This window comes from Taudactylus pleione, unplaced genomic scaffold (genome assembly GCF_031769625.1).
Source record: "Taudactylus pleione unplaced genomic scaffold, aTauple2 ptg000093l, whole genome shotgun sequence".
Lineage (NCBI taxonomy): Eukaryota > Metazoa > Chordata > Amphibia > Anura > Myobatrachidae > Taudactylus > Taudactylus pleione.
Genome location: NW_028284495.1, coordinates 22,956,008 through 22,978,302, shown reverse-complemented (window position 1 = coordinate 22,978,302; position 22,295 = coordinate 22,956,008). Strand labels below are relative to the sequence as shown.

General features: G+C 45.9%; 1 protein-coding gene across 2 annotated transcripts in view; it reads right to left on the bottom strand.

The window, feature by feature from the left end:
- Positions 1-21,979, bottom strand: part of IMPACT (impact RWD domain protein) — a 47,039-nt gene extending 25,060 nt beyond the window's left edge. Inside the window, exons 1-2 of one of the 2 annotated variants that reach the window (XM_088469787.1) lie at positions 21,834-21,979; positions 1,628-1,756 (exon numbers count right to left, since the gene is read on the bottom strand). In XM_088469787.1, coding sequence (XP_088325913.1) covers positions 1,628-1,756; positions 21,834-21,875 — 171 coding nt within the window. In that variant the 5' untranslated portion in view covers positions 21,876-21,979. The remainder of the gene's footprint in view (positions 1-1,627; positions 1,757-21,833) is intronic. The other variant, XM_088469788.1, reaches the window with a different exon arrangement.
- Positions 21,980-22,295: the final 316 nt, after the last annotated feature.

Sequence of the window (22,295 nt, the reverse complement as noted above, 5' to 3'; positions counted from 1 at the left end):
TAGTGATGTCAGTGGGAATGACTTTGGCTCTGATAGAGCCAAAATCACTCCAGGGCTTGCGGCAGCGAGACCCTACCGCAGGGTCTCCGTCGCAAGCCCGATGGTCGCGATGGTCAAGACCATCGCGACCATCATCATGGGCGCTCGCAGGAGGCCACTCCATTTTCATGGAGGAGGGTACTGATTCAGAGCGTTCGGCTCTGAATCAGGCCCATTGTTCTTCACGGAAGAAAACCCAGGAGGACTTTTGAAACAAACAAAATAAAAAAGTCAGACTGGAATTTGCTAACATTAATATTAACAAGCCACAATGCTACTGGAAAATGTCCTTTGGACAGTGAGTCAAAACTGGAGCTCTTTGGCGAATCATATCAGCTCTATGTTCAAAGACGAAAAAATGAAACTTTCAAAAAAAAACAACAAAAAAAAACATACCTATAGTACTGTGACAACAAAGGAGCCTGGTTTGGGGCTGGTTTGCTGCACATGGCACGGGGTGTCTTGAATCTGTACACGGCACAATGAAATCTCAAGACTCTCAAGGCACTTTGTAGTGAAACATTCTGTCCAGTGTAGGAAAGCTCTGTCTTACTCAAGGGTCATGGGTCCTCCAACATGATAATGGCCCAAAGCACACAGCTATAAGAACCCAAAAATGGATAATACCAAAACATTCGACTTTTATAAGCCGTGATCTGATTCTTATCAAACATCTATGGAAAAAGCTGGAAAAATGCAGTCTGGGGAAGGTACCCATAAAACCAGAGGCAGCTGGAGCAGTTTGCTCAGGAAAATTGGCCAAACTACTTGGTGACAGGTACAGTTTTATTGAGTTACAGAAAGCACCTGCTTGCAGTGATGGTCTCTAAAGGTTGTGCAACAAAATATTAGGTTAAAGGTTCCATAGTTTTTGTCCATGTCACTTTCATTTGTTTTATTATTTAAAATATTCTGTTAAATCTAAAATCAAATGCAAAGTCTATTATATATGGAAAAAACAATGATGGGTGCCAATTATTTTAAATTGCGTTTATTTATAAAATTTGTCATTTTATAACAAAAACATCAAATTACAACCCAGAAAGAGAAAACCCTCCCTCCTATAAGCCCAATCCCCACAGAAATAAAATAGCTAGCCATTAAAATAATACAATGGATGCCAATTATTTTAGTCACTTTCAAGTTACCGACATGTCCTCACACATCACATTGCTGCAGTCGCACCAAACAATCCCTCTCTGTGCAGCAGATCCCGTGCGACTGTGCAAGCACTGGGAGTCTTTTTTGCCAAAAATGCATCTTAGTCGCAATGTGACTAGGCTGCACCTCCAGGAGACTGCACCGATTCATTTTATATGCGACACTTGTATAATCAGCACAGTCTGCTGGTGTGTCCAAGTAGCACACCACTCACGTGCGCCAGGCATCTCACGCCACGCAAGGTATATTGAAGCTAGATGTGTGAGGACAATTCTGTATTTCAGATAAAAATGTGGGTTCTTTTTTGGAAGGGTACTAACAAATTTGTTCGCGTCTGTATGTCTGGCTAATTGCTACTTATTTTTTTTATGTTAAACAATCTAAATTTAAATGTGACAACAATAATCTGTTCCCTTTTCTTTGCTACCTGTAAACAAAGTGTCCATTGAGGTTGATCTGACGAGTTGGAGATATTTATACAAAATATTCTTGCAGCTTCATCTATTACACACCAGTCATCCCCATAGATAGAAGACAAAGCTTCAATCTCATCAATCTAAAACATAAAATAAGAGTTATTAAAATAGATTCTCAACCTCAAATGAGTATCGGAACACAGGTAGGTTTTATGTGATCACCTGAAAATGCCACACAGCTTCCATGTCTATGTCATTTTATATAAAGCTATGCAAACTTTGTACAAATTTATTTAAACGTGGATGTTGCGGCATGCATCAGGAATAAGTGAGACCCCCTACTGCTTCATGGCACTCATTGCCTCCTCATGCAATGTGGTGTGCGCTGCACGCAGATAACTGTGACTGTTGCCCGACCTCCAGAAAGCATTAACTTGTTAACTTGGGGAAAATAAAACAACAATGATTGTCTCTGCACACTATCACTGAAAATCACTGCTTGGTACATTGCTTTAAAATCATCAACCCTCCACCATTGATGGGAAAACCACTGACCTTAAGCCCCTGATCATCGATGTTTGTCAAACATTGATGGTCGATGGACAGCCCTTATCCATTCAGCCTGTTTGAGTCATGCAAACAGTAGACTATAAGGGGAAACTTTAGTAAAGGTTGATTTTAATCAATTTAAAATCGATGAAAATCAATCAAAATCGGTCAACATCAATGTTATTTCTGGGGCTAAATCACACATTCACAAATACTTGAAAAAAAATAAAAATATCAAAAAAGGTCTGTTAGTATTTGTGCGATTTAGCCCCAGAAACACAGTGTTGATGTTGATCGATTTTCATTGATTTTAAATAGATCAAAATCGAACTTTAGTAAATATACCCATAGGACTCAGCACAGCAGGGGAACAATGGACCTAAGGCTGCCGCCAAATGTAACAGCTCACCAGGGTTGTAACTAGGGTGGTGCAACAGGTGCCACGGCAAGGCAGGGGGCACTGTTTGGTGGTGCCTGTCAATTTTCAGTTTTAATCAGTCACACTTGCGGTGCTACTGGTAGCTTCCTGCTCTCTGATTCCTAGCATGTCCTCTCCAAGGATGGCCATCGACCATCGATGATTCATAATCCTCGATTGTTTATGGCCGATGTTGAATGCTTTTGCCATCGATGGGGGAGAACCAGATGGTTTCCCTTCATCGATGTCCAAGCATAACCGAATGTTTTTGTTTTTCCCAAGGGCCGGGACACAGAGTATAGCTCAACCCCCGGCACGCCCAACCCCCAGGTTTTGATTGGTCGACGGGCCAGTCAGTCAAGGAACATGGATGACCATCCTTTGGTGAAACCATCGATGGTCATCCATTACATAGTTGGTAACCATCAATGGCTTCTTGCTATTTTGCCATCGATGGTAACCACACCAATGGCCATCCCTAGTCCTCTCCGAGTCTGATCACCTCCCCTATCTCCTCCCTGGCCATCACTCCGTCCCCTCTGCTCCCTGGCCACCCCCCCTCTGACCCCAAGCAAAGCTAACACAGACAGGAAGGCTCCTGTCAATGCAGGAGCATATTTGCACCTTCAATCACATCCTTCTTTATTTAACTCACACATTTCAGATTCAAAATACCAGGGTCTCAAACCCACCACCTCTCACACTGCAGACAGACATCTTACACTGAGAGCTATTTGCTTCTGCAAAGGAAGCCTGCAAGCTGTAACTATATGAAGCTATTTGTAAAAGTCAGTATAAACCATTCCTGTCTGTCAATGTGGAAAGTGCTGGGTTCAAGTCATGTGGGAAGGGGCATCATACCATGTGCTTTCTCTGGGAGCCAGGGCTCGTAGAAACTTTGCGTTCAACATTCCGTGGTAGGGAATGATAAGGAGGTACTACCTGTTACATGTATCCTGGGCCCCACAATTTCTGATGGTAGCCATGATGAACACAGCCATTGATTCCTGACCCAGGTGTTGCCAGCACACCTCAAGTACCTTTGGTGAGTTCAGCTGCCAGCGAAGGATACATACATGGACCTCCCCACCACTGATATTTGCTGTACATACACTACAAGCAGTACTCTTTCTATTACCAGTTTCACATTGCCAGCAATATCACAAGTTATTCAACGTGAACGTGCAGCAACCCGAAATATTGTTCAGCGTGAAAGGGCCCAGCTAAATCGAGCGACCCAGCATTTTAACCCAGGTAACAAGCAGGGCTGAACGCGGGTTCAACCTGGCTCAAGGTGCAGTGTGAATGGGTAACCCGGGTCTATGCAAACCGGGTCCCGTTCCCAGCGTAGGAAGAGCCGGCGCTTGGAGATGATCTCATCTCCAATAACTGAAAAAAATAGATTTTTACTGCGCTATGCACTGCTAAATTCTCAAATTGAAATCTCTATATCAGGTTTGCTGTCTGTTTAATAAACAGGAGGCTTTTAAATAAAATGATTCTGATATTTTAATACAATATAATCCACATATAAACACCAATACTTGCAGTCAAATGTACATGAGTAAAATCAGTTATATAGAAAAATGTCAATCATATAGAAAATTACAGAAATCATAAAACTCTAACTTTGATGCATTATTGTGAGAGTGTGGCTCGATACTATATCACTGAGGTTTCTACAGCACAGTGTTCTAATGTAGCAAATTGTTTCCAATGGTAAGGCAGCTCAATTCCGCTGCTTAAATTGCAATCACTACTGGCGTCCCAGTGTGAAATGTGGTCACGCTGGAGAGTGTAAAGGTGGAAAATGGACAACTGGAGTATCTCACCCCTGGATATCTGTGGCCCCACTGATGTCCGTCCCAGCTCAGCCCGTCTGAATGCTGTATATCCGCGGCTAGATGGAATCAACTGCCGTGCAGCCGAAGGCCAAAGCTGCTTGTAGAGCGGTTGCTGTGTAACGGCTGGCGGTAAGCTCCAGGGATGAATCGGCACCTTACACCTTATAGAGATCCTCCGAAATAGCGTGCAGCAGGTGGAAATGTGCTGTGAAACAATCTCAGATGCCTGGATAATGACGTCAACGCGTTTCGTCCCGTAAAAACGGGGACTTTCTCAAGACTGTGTGCCCTAGCCATTGGCACTTCCTTATATCCCTCCAGGCATTAACAATAATTGTTTAATTGCTTAAACACACCAGATGATCATACATCATTTGATCAGTATCTTACTTCATTTATCAGAGTTAAAACCTTATAGTAATTAGGGATGTGCCTGCACATCCCTAATAGTAATACATATATGAAGAGCTAGAGGTTTACATTTGATAATCCACATCTTATAAAAATAATAAATAATACATATTAAATGATAAAGAAATTTTTTTTTTAATAAAATAATATGTTTTAATGAAAAAATTTGTAAGAAATTTATAAGAAAGCCTCCTGTTTGCATTAGTTTTAATACCTCACTAGTGTACCAAACCAGTAAAGCGGCTATTACATATTTGTATTAGTCATCTATGACCGCACAGCCAACACTTTAGCTGTAAGAATCAATACTTCAAATCGTAGAAATGTTATTTGTTATCAATAGCATAAACAATCTATTGTCTATAAACTATCTATATTCCTATATTTTAATAGGCAACAAAACTGTACATACTACTTCTCAAGGTAACGTTTCAATAGATCACTAGTGCATAACACACGACTGATCGAATTTGGTTAATAGTATAGAGTTGCGGATACAACCTATGTACACACACAGGTGTGAACACATATATGTATATATATATACACAGACACGTGAATGCACACATACACATACATACACACATGCACGTGCAAACATCGCACTGAAACATCAAAAGATGAACCCGATGAACAGAATGAACTGTATGTTAATGTAGATATGCACTACCCAGAAAGAAATAGAAAGGAACCATATAATCATACATGTACATATAACTATATGTATCTAGCACACATGAACATAAACCCATATTACACACACTAATAAATGTTAGATTCTGAATTGTAAAGTTCAGATATCTCTTTCCTCAGAGTGAATGACTCACTGTATAGGAACAAGAAGTGATAATACGATGATCGTAAAAAATTAAATAAGTATAGTGCTCATATGAGATCCTAATGCCTACCATATAAACTATAGGAGGCGATAATCGATGAAGACGGCGACAGACGTCCCTCGCCACATCGATCTCTCCCCTATCAATAGTAGAATGGCAATACGTTGCTGATCTAACTCGACTGGTTGGATTAATTTCAAATTCAATCAAATGAGACATGATCTAGTGCTTCATTTAGTCCTGCAGGATAAAGAGTATCTAATTTAAAGATCCAAGCTGACTCTTTCATACACAGTTGGTGGAATCTATTTCCCCCTCTTGTTGTGACTTTGATATGCTCTACTCCTACAACTGTCAGGCTCGATGGATCACTTTTATGACAATGCAAAAAATGACGTGATACACTATGCGTAGATAATTTATTTATAATATTGTGTCTATGTTCCCTAAATCTACATTTTATTGATCTCGTGGTCCTACCCACATATTGCAGGGAACATGAACACTGTAAAACATATACGCAGTATGTAGAATCACAGTTAATATATTGTTTAATCGGGAAAGTATCACCATTCACATTTGATGTGATACTAGTCGCACGATTTAGTGTGTGTTTACACGTCAAACACACTTTTTTGTTGCATCTATAGTTGCCTGACAGTCCAGATGTTAGCCATGTATTACCCCTCTGGTTGCTCTTAAGTGATCTAAGTTCACTTGGTGCCAACATGTTCTTCAAATTCGAATTATTTTTAAAAATGACTCTAGGTTTATTAAACAGGTTCTCAGAACACAATCTTCGTTCAATATGGACAGGTTTTTGTTAATAATCTTCTTAATATTCCCTGATTTACAGTTGAATTTAGATATATACAATAATCTTTCTTCTTCCAATCCAACTACTTCTTTAAACCCTCTCTTCTTATAGTTCTTCCTATCCTGACCGTTGTCTATCACTCCCTTGGGTTTGTCCATGAGAAGATCTACTCTATTTATAGTTTTGGCATACTCCCTGGTTTTATGGAGTAAATCTAGTGGGTACCCTCTTCTTTCAAAATGAAGCAACATTTCTTCCATCTGTTTAAAAAAATCCTCATCACCTTGACAATTACGTCTAAGTCTTAATACTTGGTAGTGGCCACTAGAGAAGTGCAAATAGTTGGTAGTCCCTACCGATTTTATATAGTTCGACTGGACTATACAACTCTCTTGTATTGAAAATGCAATATCCAGAAAATTAATAGCATCATAACTAAATGTGTGTGTGAATTTAAGGTTAAAAGTGTTTGAATTAAGATAATTAACAAATGCCAGTGCTCTCTCTAAACCCCCATCCCAAATTATGAATAAATCATCAATAAAACGGCCACAGAGGACCAGATTATCTCTATGGGCCGCTCCAGATGTATTCCTCCTCGAAGCGACCCATATAGAGATTAACAGTTCCTTCTGTTCATCGGGTTCATCTTTTGATGTTTCAGTGCGATGTTTGCACGTGCATGTGTGTATGTATGTGTATGTGTGCATTCACGTGTCTGTGTATATATTTACATATATGTGTTCACACCTGTGTGTGTACATATGTACATAGGTTGTATCCGCAACTCTATACTATTAACCAAATTCGATCAGTCGTGTGTTATACACTAGTGATCTATTGAAACGTTACCTTGAGAAGTAGTATGTACATTTTTGTTGCCTATTAAAATATAGGAATATAGATAGTTTATAAACAAGATTGTTTATGCTATTGATAACAAATAACATTTCTATGATTTGAAGTATTGATTCTTACAGCTAAAGTGTTGGCTATGCGGTCATAGATGACTAATACAAATATGTAATAGCCGCTTTACTGGTTTGGTACACTAGTGAGGTATTAAAACTAATGCAAACAGGAGGCTTTCTTATAAATTTCTTTAAAAAATTTTCATTAAAACATATTGTTATTTTATTAAAAAAAAAATTCTTTATCATTTAATATGTATTATTTATTATTTTTATATGATGTGGATTATCAAATGTAAACCTCTAGCTCTTCATATATGTATTACTATAAGGTTTTAACTCTGATAAATGAAGTAAGATACCGATCAAATGATGTATGATCATCTGGTGTGTTTAAGCAATTAAACAATTATTGTTAATGCCTGGAGGGATATAAGGAAGTGCCAATGGCTAGGGCACACAGTCTTGAGAAAACAAGAGATATGGTAAGAACTTACCTTTGTTATCTCTGTTTCTACGAAGTCCATAGGGTCCACAGGGTGACCTTGGGGTATAGCTGGATCCTGGATCCTCGGGCACCACGGAGTTAAAGCTTTTAGCTGCTCCCAGGATGCACTTGGGTCCATCCTCCTCTATACCCCCTATTGCTCCCTAATGCACTCTCCCTATAACCCCGCCCCAGTGCCAGAGGTACCTCAGTTTGTACGTAGCCAAAGGCCGGAGGAGGAAAGAGAGAGAGAATAAAAGAATGGAACACTCAAGAACCACGCTCACAGAGAAGGAGCTGGGAAACCGGTGACCAGTAACACAGGCCATATGAAGTAAGGTGTGTCAGGGCAGGTGCCCTGTGGACCCTATGGACTTCGAAGAAAAAGAGATAACAAAAAGGTAGGTTCTTACCATATCATTTTCTACTTCAGGGTCCATAGGGGTCCACAGGGTGACCTTGGGGATGTCCCAAAGCAGTCCAACTAAGGGCGGGGATGCTCCTGTGCTGATAGGAGAACCCGGCGCCCAAAGGATGCATCCTGAGAGGCAAAGGTGTCAAACGCATAGAACCTCAAAAAAGTCTGAATGGAAGACCAGGTGGCCGCCTTACACAGCTGAACAGCAGAGGCGCCACGGCTAGCAGCCCAAGAAGGGCCCACAGACCAAGTGGAATGAGCCTTAACAGAGGCTGGAACAGGTAAACCCTCCTGCATATAAGCCTCAATAATAACAGAACGAAGCCAACGGGCTAGAGTCTGTTTGTTGGCAGGCCAACCCCTCTTGTGAAAACCAAAGAGGATAAAAAAGAATCCGACTTCCTCACAGAACTAGTCCGGTCCACATAAACCTGGAGTGCACGGACAACGTCTAAGGAAGCCTCCCCAGCCGAAAGGTCAGGCGACTGAAAGGCTGGTACAACAATTTCCTGATTAATATGGAACCTGGAAACTACCTTAGGCAGGAAATCAGGACGAGTGCGAAGCACCGCTCTGTCCTGATGAAAAACCAGAAAAGGGGGACAACAGGAAAGCGCCCCCAAATCCGAAACCCTTCTGGCAATTGCCAAGAGGAAAACCGTCTTAAAAGTTAGCCACTTGAGCTCCACTGACTCCAAGGGCTCAAAAGGAGGACCCTGCATGCCCGAAGAACCACCGCCAAATCCCACGGGGCCACAGGTGGCACAAAGGGAGGCTGGATTATTATTATTATTATCCTTTATTTATATGGCGCCACAAGTGTTCCGCAGCGCCTTACATAGTACATAGAACTAATAAGTGAACAAGAAACAAGTAACTTACAGTACATTACAGTGCAGGACAGGGACACAACTTATATACATTGCTGAAATAGTGATTAAAGCACTCACAATAAGCTGCCGGGAGTTGGCGGTCCCGTGTTAGGTGCCCTAATGGGGAGTAGAGAGTAGAAGAAAATGTAAAGAGAAGCACATGAGGGAAGAGGTCCCTGCTCATGAGAGCTTACATTCTAAGGGGAGGGGCAGACAGACAGGCATGACACAGAAGGGGAAGATAGGAAGGAAAGAGCATGAGGTGGGTTAGGAGGAGTGATGGAAGGCCTTGATGAAGTAGTGGGTCTTGAGAGCCCGTTTGAAGATTTGTAGAGAGGTGGAGAGTCTGATAGGGAGAGGGAGAGCATTCCAAAGGTAGGGAGCAGCACGGGCAAAATCTCGGATGCGGGAGTGGGAGGAAGTAATCAGTTGCAAGAGAGGCGGCATGCATTAGTTGAGCGAAGTGGGCGGGTGGGAGTGTGAAGGGAGAGAAGGTCAGAAATGTATGCGGGAGAGGATTTGGTGAGGGCTTTGTAGGTGAATGTAAGAACCTTGAATAGGCATCTGAAGGGGAAGGGGAGCCAGTGTAGGGCTTGAAGGAGAGGGGAAGCAGATATAGAACGTCTGGAGAGGAAGATGAGCCGAGCAGCAGCATTGAGAACAGATTGTAGTGGAGAGAGGTGAGAGACTGGGAGGCCAGCTAGGAGAAGGTTACAGTAGTCCAATCTGGATATGACCAGTGAGTGGATGAGGGTTTTAGTGGCATCCTGGGTGAGGAAGGGTCTAATCCTGGAGATATTTTTTAGGTGAAAACGGCAGGACTGCGAGATGTGCTGAATGTGCGGTTTAAAGGAGAGGGAGGAGTCTAGGATAACTCCAAGACAGCGCACTTTGGGGCTAGAGGAGATAGTTGTGCCATCAATAGATAACGAAATTGTGGAAAGTGATGTAGTGGAAGAGGGTGGGAAGATGATCAGCTCAGTCTTAGACATGTTAAGTTTAAGAAAGCGCTGGGACATCCACGAAGAGACAGCAGAGAGACAGTTGGAGATACGGGTAAGGAGCTCAGGGGTGAGCTCAGGGGTGGAAAGGTAAATTTGAGTATCATCTGCATAGAGATGATATTGGAGGTCAAAGGAGTTAATGAGTTCACCTAAAGAGGATGTATATAGGGAGAAAAGGAGAGGTCCAAGAACAGAACCTTGGGGAACTCCTACCTTTAGTGGAAGTGGAGGGGAAGAGGAGTCATGAGAGGACACAGCGAAGGAACGATCAGAGAGGTAGGAGGAAAGCCAGGAGAGGGCAGTTTCACGTAAACCGAGAGAGTAAAGGATTTGCAGGAGGAGAGGGTGGTCTACAGTGTCAAATGCAGCAGAGAGGTCAAGGAGAATGAGCAGAGAGTAGTGACCCTTGGATTTGGCAGCAAGGAGGTCGTTGCTGACTTTCGTGAGGGCAGTTTCCGTGGAGTGGAGAGATCGGAAGCCAGATTGAAATTAGTCAAGGAGGGAGTGGGAGGAAAGAAAGGTGGTAAGGCGGTTGTAGACAATACGCTCAAGGAGTTTGGAAGCAAAAGGGAGAACAGAGATGGGTCGATAGTTTGAAAGTATGTTAGGATCAAGGGTAGGTTTTTTAAGAATGGGGGAGACAAGAGCATGTTTGAATGCAGAAGGGACAGTGCCAGATGATAGGGAAAGATTAAGGAGGTGAGCCAGATGGGAACAGGCAGAAGGAGACAAGTGGGAGAGGAGACGGGAAGGGATAGGGTCAAGAGGGGAGGTGGAAGGAGGGGAGGACCGGATGAGGGCCAAGACTTCCTCTCCAGAAGCAGGGGAGAAGGATGTCAGAGTTGGTGAGACAGAAGGGGAGGGGTGGTAAGGGCAAGGAGGGAGAGGAGTGCTAAGGGTCTGATGGGATATGATGTCCTCACGTATGGAGTCAATTTTAGATGTAAAGTAGGTGGCAAAGTCGAGGGCAGAGAGCGAGGAGGGAAGGCGAGGAGGGGAAGGGCAGAGTAGGGAGTTGAAAGTGGCAAAGAGACGCCGGGGGTTTGAGGACTGGGAGGAGATGAGGTTCTTGAAATATGTTTGTTTGGAGAGAGACAGGGAAGCACTGTAGGAGGAGAGAATAAATTTGAAATGGAGGAAGTCAGCCTTAGAGCGTGACTTTCTCCACTGACGCTCCGCAATTCTTGAACACTTTTGTAGGTATCTGGTGCATTTGGAATGCCAGGGTTGTGGTGTGGATCTGCGAGGGTGAGTGGTTATTGCTGGAGCAACAGAATCAAGAGCAGAAGCAAGGGAGGAATAGTACAGGGAAGTAGCTTGTTCAGGACAGGAGAGAGAAATGATAGGGGAGAGAAGAGAGTCCAGCAGGGAGGAAAAAGCAACAGTGTCAATAGCCTCAATATTACGCTTAGTAATGGTAGCCTTAGGAGTTAGAGGAGGGCAAGGAGAGAGGGATAGGTTAAAAGAGAGAAGGTGATGGTCAGAGAGGGGGAATGGGCAATTGGAGTAATCAGAAATATCACAACGGTGCGTAAAGACCAGGTCAAGTGAGTGCCCACTCACATGGGAGGGTGAGGAGGTCCATTGGGCGAGACCAAATGAAGAGGTGAGGGTAAGGAGTTTAGCTGCAGAGGATTCTGTGGGAATGTCAATAGGAATATTAAAATCACCTAGGATAATGGAGGGAAGATCTGAGGAGAGAAAGTGAGGGAGCCAGGAAGCGAAGTTGTCAAGGAATTTGGAGGGAGAGCCAGGGGGACGGTAAATGACAGCTACTCTGAGGTTTACTGGTTGGAAGAGTCGTATAGCATGAACCTCAAATGTGGGGAATGTAAGGGATGGTTCAGAGGGTATTAGCTGGTATGAGTAACTGGTGGATAGAAGGACCCCAACTCCACCACCATGGCGACCCCCAGGCCGGGGGGTGTGGGAGAAGGCAAAGCCCCCAGAGGATAGAGCAGCAGGAGAAGTGGTGTCAGAGGGTGAGATCCAAGTTTCAGTGATGGCTAGGAGATTCAGAGAGTTGGAGATAAAAAGGTCATGGGTGGGGACCAGTTTATTACAGACTGACCTGGCGTTCCAGAGGGCACAGGATAGAGAGATAGCATTTGTGGGGGAGATGTGAATGAGATTGTCCGGGTTGCTGTAACGTGGAGGTGAGATTAATTTGGGGGACCGATATGAATAGAGTTTAGTGATGGTGTGGGCACCTGAGCTGGAAAGGGAACCAATAGGAGGTGGGCAGGGAGGGAGATGTGGATGGCAGTGGGGTGAAGTGACAGGGAGAGGAGTGTAGGAGGAGGGTTTGGTGGTGGGGTAGTAGGACAGAGGGGGGGTAGAACAGGAAGAAAGTGGAGTAATGGGTGAGGAGTGAAGAGTAGGCAGACAGAGGAGGGGGGAGAAGGGGAGGAGGAGGTGGAAGAGATAAGGGGGAAAGGATAAAGGTGGAAGCAGGGGGCAGAACAGAGGATTAGGTAGAGACAGAGGGAAGGAGGGAGTTGACGAAAACCTTGTCATGGTGTTTATAAGTAAACAAGAGGAAAGAAATTTGGAAATTTAAATGAGATATGAGTGCAAGAGATTTGTAGGAATGCAAGTAAGAAAACAGTGACGTATCAAAGAACAGTGTATCAATATGTATGCAGATTAACAAGATTGTTATAGGGAGAAATAAAAGTGGGGTTCTAAAGTGTGCAGAATGTGAAAAATAACGCAGATTGTAAGCAGACAGAGGATGTGAGGCTAGGCAAGAGAGCTGAGATAAAGGACAGTGTTTCAAAGTTGATAGATATAAACTGACATGGGAACAAGTACGATAAGCATTGAATTGTATGCTAGAATCAGAAGGCCAGCATTATTAATAGCATTAGAAGTGTTCTTGGCGTGATTGTACAGGGAGTCCAGTTGTAGTCTGAGTCTTTAGATTGTTGGGGTTTGTTGCGTGATGGACCTTTTTTCTCCTTCTGTTTTTCCTCGGTATAACGCAGGTCTAACGCTAGTTATGCACTTAAAAAACTGCACTTAGAAAAAAAGCTGCACCCAGCCAAGGCTTCCCCAGCCAAACTACTGACACTTATACAGGGAAGCAGGCAAGTGTGGACACTAATTAATGAAAACCCCCAATTGGCCAGCCAGAGAAAGCTAGCAATAAAAATGGCTTAAGTCAACAATGACCACATACCATACATCTAAGGCTACAAATAAATCAAGCATTCACTTTAGTCAATAAACTGAGAGAATCCTTAAAACAATGTAACTATTACAAATCATAAGGCATTAGAAACAAAAGCATAAGGATTCAGTAAAGAATAAGCTAGTTACCTATGATTATAATTAATAAAGGAGGCACAGGAGGTGAAACACTTTGCAGTCACAGTCAACTTCAGTTACCTATGATTATAATTAATAAAGGAGGCACAGGAGGTGAAACACTTTGCAGTCACAGTCAACTTCAGTTACCTATGATTATAATTAATAAAGGAGGCACAGGAGGTGAAACACTTTGCAGTCACAGTCAACTTCAGTTACCTATGATTATAATTAATAAAGGAGGCACAGGAGGTGAAACACTTTGCAGTCACAGTCAACTTCAGTTACCTATGATTATAATTAATAAAGGAGGCACAGGAGGTGAAACACTTTGCAGTCACAGTCAACTTCAGTTACCTGTAGATTGGGAGAGAGGCGGTGTCAATTCATTCAGGATCAGCAGAAGAATTAACTAATAAAAAATAACGCAGGTCTAACGCTAGTTATGCACTTAAAAAACTGCACTTAGAAAAAAAGCTGCACCCAGCCAAGGCTTCCCCAGCCAAACTTAAAACACCCTGGAAAAAGGTGTGTACGTCCGGCATAGCAGCAATCCTGCGCTGGAACCACACCGACAGAGCAGACATGTGCACCTTCAGTGAGGAAAGACGTAATCCTAAGTCCAAACCCGACTGAAGGAAAGCCAGAATACGCGAAACCCGGAACACCTGGGGATCATATTTTCTGGCCTCGCACCACTGAAAGTAAGTGTGCCACACTCTGCGGTAGATCCTCGCGGAAGCAGGCTTGCGCGCCCTCAGCATGGTGGTATTAACGGAACTAGAAAAGCCCCGAGACCTCAGGACGGCTGTCTCAAGAGCCACGCCGTCAAAGATAGTTGACCCATATCCGGGTGAAGACAGGGCCCCTGAGACAACAGGACCCGCCGTTGAGGTAGGAGGTACGGAGCGTCGATGGACAGGCTCCGCAGATCGGAGTACCACGGCCTTCTGGGCCACGCTGGGGCCACCAGGATCAGTGTGCCTCCGTCCTGCTTTAACTTGCGCAGGACCCGAGGCAGCAGAGATATCGGAGGAAACAAGTAAGCCAGGCGAAACAGCCATTTCACCGACAGCGCGTCTATCAGACTTGCGCCTGCGTCCCTTGTCCTTGACCCGTACACGGGCAGCTTGTGATTGTGACGGAATGCCATCAGGTCCAGCTCTGGCAGCCCCCACTTGTCCACGAGTAGTTGGAATACCTCTGGATGAAGCGATCATTCCCTGGGATGCACGTCGTAACGGCTGAGGAAGTCTGCCTCCCAATTGAGGACTCCCGGGATGAAGACTGCCGAGAGAGCTGGAAGATAGCGCTCCGCCCAAGCCAGGACGCGGGACACCTCCGACATTGCAGCTCGACTGCGAGTCCCTCCCTGGTGATTGATGTACGCCACCGTGGTGGCGTTGTCTGACTGCACCTGAACGGCCCTTCCGTGAAGAGCGGTGCCGGACGACTGCATGGCTCTGTACACTGCCCACAGTTCCAGGATGTTGATGGGAAGAATCGCTTCCTCCGCCGACCAACGACCCTGAAGTGACAAGGAGCCTGTCACCGCCCCCCAACCCCCGGAGACTGGCATCTGTCGTGAGCAGAACCCATTCCGGGATCCAAAAGGGGCACCCCTCGAGGAGATGAGCCGTCTGTAGCCACCAGGCCAGGGACAGACGCACCTCCGAGGACAACACCAGCATCTGAGAGCGGATCCTGTGTGGCAATACGTTCCATTCCGAAATAATCAGCCTCTGCAGGGGCCTGGAATGGAACTGGGCAAACTCCACCATGTTGAATGCCGACACCATGGACCCCAAAACTCTCATCGCTGAGTGCACAGACACTCTGCCCCTGCTCAGACAACTGTGAATCCGCAGCTGTAAGGAGGAGACCTTCTCTGCAGTCAGAAAAATCCGTTGCTGACGAGAGTCCAGAAGGGCCCCCAAATGAACCATCCGCTGTGATGGGATGAGAGAGGACTTCTTCCAGTTGATCAACCACCCGTGTGCCTGTAGACAAGCGACCGTCAGGTGGAGATGCTGGATGAGTACCTCCGTGGAGCTTGCCAGCAAGAAGAGGTCGTCTAGATACGGTAGCAACCGTATCCCCTGGCTCCGAAGGTGAGCCGCCATGACCGCCATCACCTTGGTAAATACCCTTGGTGCCGTGGAGAGGCCAAAGGGTAGAGCCCTGAATTGGTAGTGGTTGTGGAGAATAGCAAACCGCAGAAACCATTGGTGCGATGTTGCTATAGGCACATGGAGGTAGGCGTCCTGGATATCCAGGGAGACCATATAATCCCCTGGTTCCATCGCCAGAATGATGGAATGCAAAGTTTCCATCCTGAATTTGGGAACCCTGAGAAATCTGTTCAGGGACTTCAAATTGAGGATGGGGCGATGAGAGCCATTGGGTTTCTGCACCAGAAACAGCTTAGAGTAATACCCCATCCCATGTTGAGATTGTGGTACGGGTATAATGACCCCCGCCGTCAGCAAGGCCTCTATGGCTTCCTGAACCTGTAAGGCCTTGGTTTTGTCCTGAGAAGGACTTGTGCAAAAAAACTGGCGAGGCGGCCTGTGCCGAAAAGACAGGGCGTACCCCTGGGAGACCATTTCTCGCACCCAGGCATCCGTGGTGGTATTGTGCCAGCACTGGGCGAATTGAAGAAGTCGGCCTCCCACTCTGGGGTCCCCCAGAGGGAGGCCCATCCCATCATGCAGAAGGCTTATCTTCTTGCTTGGAAGAAGGGCGCCTAGCACTCCACAGGCTTGCTTCTTTGGCTTTGAGGCGGTCTTGGTTGCAGACTGCCTCGGGAAGGACTGACCCTTTGCCTTGCCCTGAACCCGAAAGGAGCGAAAGGCCGAGCTCCGGACCTTAGCAGGTGTCGTAGCTGAAGGGAGGAAGGCTGACTTGGACTTTGCCAGGGTATCTACTATTTTGTCCAGGTCCGGACCAAATAGTAACTCTCCATTAAAAGGTAAGGCCTCCAAGCCTTTCTTTGAATCAGCGTATGCTCTCCAAGACCTCAACCACAAGGATCTGCGAGCAGACACTGCTGCCGCCGAAACCCTAGAGGTCAGCAGGCTAGCATCCAAAGATGCTTCTCCAATGTAGGAAGCGGCATCTCTCATCTGTCCTAACAACGCCTTCTGGACATCCGGAGCATCATCCGTAAACGTATCATCCAAGGCATTGGCCCAACCCTCAATGGCCTTGGCAACCCAGGAGATGGCCATGGACGGCCGGGCTACAGCCCCTGAGAGAGAATAAATAGACTTCAGACAAGTCTCCACCTTCCTGTCTGTAGGATGCTTCAGCGAGGATATAGACGGCAATGGCAAAGTAGCACTTCTGATGAGGCGTGTTACATGGGAATCAACCGCAGGCGGAGTTTCCCATTTCTTACACTGCGCCTCCGGAAATGGATAATTGGACGCCAACCGCTTCTGTGGCAGGAATCGCTTACTGGGCATCTGCCAGGCCACCGCCATGTGATCCGTCAACTGATCAGACAAGGGGAACGCTGCAGAAGTAACCTTAGTTTTTTTAAAACTAGGATACCTCGACTTGGGAGCGGGTGCCTCATCCTCAATCAGAAGAATGGCCCGCACCGCCCTAACCAGAGCCCGCACATTGATGGAAGACTTAGTGTCTACCTCCTGGACTGAGGCATCTGAGGCTGAGTCATCCTGCACCTCGCCATCATCCGAGGACCCCTCAGAGTCCGAAAAATGCGCAGCCTGCGCCATAACTGTGCGTTTAGATGCCCCGGAGGGCACGTCACTGCGCAACATCGACTGAAAAGCCAAAGATGCTGCCGCCAGTGTGGGAAAGCGCAACCACCCAGGGTGGAGGAGCTGCCACAGGAGCCTGAAAGAGCACCACAGCCTGCTGCACCACAGGGGTGGACTGTATATACATTGGCAACCCCGCATAGGGACCAACAGACTGAGACCCCGGGAGAGTCTGCAATAATTGTGGGACACCCGGGGAAAGGGGGATGGTAGGCTGGTGCAACGCCCTAGTAGGGACGGCAGTCGGGACCGACAGACGGTCCGCGATGGACACCAGCACCTGGGAAAACATCGCCCATGGTGGCTCCTGCGACATAGGAGGTTTAGACGTACCAGGGATCGCCTGGCACCGTCCGCACAGGCCGTCCTGTGACAAATCCTCCCTATCCACTCCTGCAGAACTGCGCCTGCAGGAGAACAATACCGGAGCCACGGAGTGCTCAATCTCCTCCTCAGACATGACAGACTATATAATTAAATATACAGTTGTGAGATAGGAAGAAAACGTGCGCACTCACCAGTGTGCTGGACAACAGCCCACAATATGGTACTGTGTAGCACACAACTGTATGTGACGGACCTCACAAATACGTGATCTATATAAGTGAGGTCAGTAGAAACACCCTTCCCCCGCACACCTGTAGGGCTTGTAGGAGAAGTAAAGGGATAGGTATAGGCTGACAGTAAGTAGAAATTAGCACAGACAGGCAGCACTAGCAAAAGTCACATACCATGCAGGAACATATACTCACTGCACCTTTCCACTACAATCAACCTGCCCAGATTCAGTGTCTGGGAGGGCTATAGTGCTGTGTACACTGTCCTTGTCGGGGAAGAGGTACACAGGGGGACCGGTCCGCGTGCTCCCTGAGTGTATCTGCGCTGCCACAGAGAAAATGGCTGCTGGAGACCTCAGAGGAGGAGTGGCTGAGTATCTGCAGTTCAGCGATGCCAGACTACTAACTGAAAGGCGCGCTGAGCTGAGGAGCCACTAGACAGGGAAGACTTCCTTCCCTTACTAGCATATTAACCCCCGGGTTGCCGGCATCCCGCTTGCCGTTTATTCACCCTGGTGGTCTAGTGGTCTGTCAGGGTATGCCTCCACTGGAGGGGGAGCCCGCCACCACCGCTAGCGCCCCCGGTCTGTCCCCTAGACCGAGGGCATGGGACTGCATTTAAAAGGAACCCGCGCACCGCCGCTAATCTGCGGTGCGCGGCTTACCTTGCTCTCCCCGGCGTCTCCGGCAGCAGTCCCGGGGGAAACCAGAGTCCGGCTAGTACAGACTCTGGCTTCCCCCGCCGCGATCCCCAGTTCAGTGCTGGCATCGCGGCGCCAGCAGGGAGGAGCGGCAGTGTGGGCGTCTGTACAGACAGCCCATCGCTGCCGCTCTGGAGAAAAACTGTATTAAAAATAAATTTAACTAAGTTAAATAAAAATTAAAAGCTTTAGGGGGCTGCTCCTGCAGCCCACCCCGCAGGGTGACCCGACTCCGGCCGGGCACCATCTTAAACTGAGGTGCCTGTGGCTCGGGGGCGGGGTATAGAGGAGGATGGACCCAAGTGCATCCTGGGAGCAGCTAAAAGCTTTAACTCCGTGGTGCCCGAGGATCCATGATCCAGCTATACCCCAAGGTCACCCTGTGGACCCCTATGGACCCTGAAGTTGAAAGTCACGGTTTTTACGGGACGAAACGCGTTGACGTCATTATCCAGGCATCTGAGATTGTTTCACAGCACATTTCCACTTGCTGCACGCTATTTCGGAGGATCTCTATAAGGTGTAAGGTGCCGATTCATCCCTGGAGCTTACCGCCAGCCGTTACACAGCAACCGCTCTACAAGCAGCTTTGGTCTCCGGCTGCACGGCAGTTGATTCCATCTAGCCGCGGATATACAGCATTCAGACGGGCTGAGCTGGGACGGACATCAGTGGGGCCACAGATATCCAGGGGTGAGATACTCCAGTTGTCCATTTTCCACCTTTACACTCTCCAGCGTGACCACATTTCACACTGGGACGCCAGTAGTGATTGCAATTTAAGCAGCGGAATTGAGCTGCCTTACCATTGGAAACAATTTGCTACATTCAAAGCCACATTGTTGCAGGAGTGGCAGCATTAGAACGCTGTGCTGTAGAAACCTCAGTGATATAGTATCGAGCCACACTCTCACAATAATGCATCAAAGTTAGAGTTTTATGATTTCTGTAATTTTCTATATGATTGACATTTTTCGATATAACTGATTTTACTCATGTACATTTGACTGGAAGTATTGGTGTTTATATGTGGATTATATTGTATTAAAATATCAGAATCATTTTATTTAAAAGCCTCCTGTTTATTAAACAGACAGCAAACCTGATATAGAGATTTCAATTTGAGAATTTAGCAGTGCATAGCGCAGTAAAAATCAATTTTTTTCTGTTTTTGTGGAGACTTTTGTCTCTAGGTTTCTGACCAAACCGTTATTACTTGCAGCTGGCACTGATTGCAATCAAATAATTTTTGTATTGAGCGCCGGGATATTTGCAGCTTTTACTGCAAATAGTTTTTTTCCATCTCCAATAACCGTCTCACCACGTGACAGCGGTGATGTCATCGACCCAGCAATAAGCCGGGTCGGCCCGCCAGTCTGAAAGGGGTATCAGCCAAGTCGCACCCAGGAAGCACATGTGTACAAAATCACAGGTGGGACCCAGCAATGCGCTGTGAAAAGGGTATATGCCTTCAGTCGGTGATCTACACTGCCGGCTCCAGGCTTGTGCACAGCTGTTCTGATGGACAATCCTGCTGCAGGTGCAGCATCACCGGCGCTCTCCTACATCTAGAGCTGATGAGTTATACTGCATCATTATTGGGTATATTCACTGCAGCCATTGTATATGGCAGTGATACCTGGATAACAGTGGACCTGGCAGTTTGTACAAAGAGTTTTGTCCCACATGATGATGAAGGGGTACCAATCAAATTTGTCACACCCCTTCCCCACAAGGCCACGTCCCTTTTTCGGGAGGCGAACGCCTAATTTTCCTGTCTAAAAAATGTATGTGTGTGAGTGGGGGGCCAATGCTATTTCTGACCATGGGCACCAAAAAATCTGGTTATGGCTCTGCAGCTCTTATTTGCAGGAGCCGGCACAATTCCAGCAGTATACAAATGGGTTCACATACATCTAGCCTCCTGGCGCGTTAAATAGTCCTTCTAGTCGCACCATGCCGTGGCTCAGTAGCGCTGAGAGTCTTTTCGTGTGTCTTTTTACCTTCAAATGTGTCTTATTCGCACAACGGTGTGAACAGATCGCACAAGCAGCTTCTGTCAATTAAAATGATATGCAGCATGTCTATGTTCTGTGTGTGACTGCGGGTGTATCTGCATACTAAACGTTACATTACAGTGTTACTGACACTGTAGCGTACGGTATCATTTTGCATGCAGATACACCCGCACTCGCTCAGAGAACATAGGCATGCTGCATATCAGTTTAATCAGCAGAAGTGCGGATTGTGTTATCTATTTGCATCGTTGTGCAAATAAGACACATTGGAAGGTAAAAAGATGCCCGAAAAGACGCTTGGAGCTACCGCTCACGCATTGCGTGGCGTGACTTGTAGCGCATGGAGGATAGATTCATGTGGGCACATCTGTAGCCAGTAGATTTAGGGGGGAATCCAATTACCCACGTTGAAGTTGCGGCGCGATTAAGTGTAGCTGTATGCCGGAATCGCAAATTTTTGATCGCAGCCTCATAGGACTTTATGCAAGTCCGGCACGAGAAAGGGCCGCGAGCTCAGGTGCCATTGCCGGCGTTTGTATGCCATTGCAACGGCAACTCATCCCTTTCGCGGGTAATAGGATTCCCCCCTTAAAGCAGCAATTAATTGCCACTTTAAGGAGTCTATTTATGAAGCAGTGAAAAGTGTGGAGAAGTAGCAACCAATCAGCTCCTACCTATTATTTTATAGACTGAACTTGATAAATGCTACTTGAAAGCTGATTGGTTGCTATGGGCAACGTCTCCACTGGTCCACACTTTTCACTGCTTGTTATATAGACCCCTAAAACTAGTGACTATCTCGCAAGAATTGCACTGGCTGCCACCAATCGCGGGCTATTATATTTGTCCCCTTGTGCTAAGTGAATGCCCCCTCAGACCAGACTGCAATATACAGTAGGCAGCAGTAGACTATAGTATAATTCACATTTACACCATATGAGTACATCACCTTGGTGTCTATTTAATGTGTATGTGTTGGAGATATCTTATTAACCAAGCATTTCTAAATATTGGAAGTCAGTTGCTGCATATTTTAGTTTATTGCAGCATTTATCAGACTTGTATTTTTTTTAAATATATATATTTTTGGCATCAGACATCCCCCCCTTCTCCCTCTCACTAATTGTTATTGACACAAATAATTTGCAATAACTTAAATTCTTTTACTTGCAATCTGCTATGCTTAGCACACTGTATAATGGCTCCGTGTACTGTACACTAATCACTGCAAGATGCAGACAGCAGCACGCGACCACGCTGCTCAGTGCACTCACTTGGCTGTGCAGGTTTTCCTCTTCCGTGTCAGTGTCAGCCATGGAGCTGGAGCTGCTTCCTGTGATAGTGGATAGGCATGACTATTACTTCGCCGCTAGGGGGCTTCTCGGAGATGAATGTGAGAGAGACAGCCGCCGCCTGAGGAGGGTGGGTTAGGGGCCGGACTGCTACTACACTGCACAGTACAGAACAGAACACTTGCTAAGATTTTAGATGTATACTATATAGTCTATCTCTGTCCGTGATGGTTTCAATGTCCTGCCTAATAATAGTTAAACAATGGAAACTGGTAACAGACGACTTTTTCTTTAGCATTTGAGTAGCTAATATAAACATCTGTAGAAAGTGCATATTACCAACAGAATGTCAGCTCACATGCAACCATGCAGGCTGAGTTTGCTCCAGCATAAAAGTGAAGGAAAATAAAAGTACGTGCGTTAATATAAATGTATATTTAATTT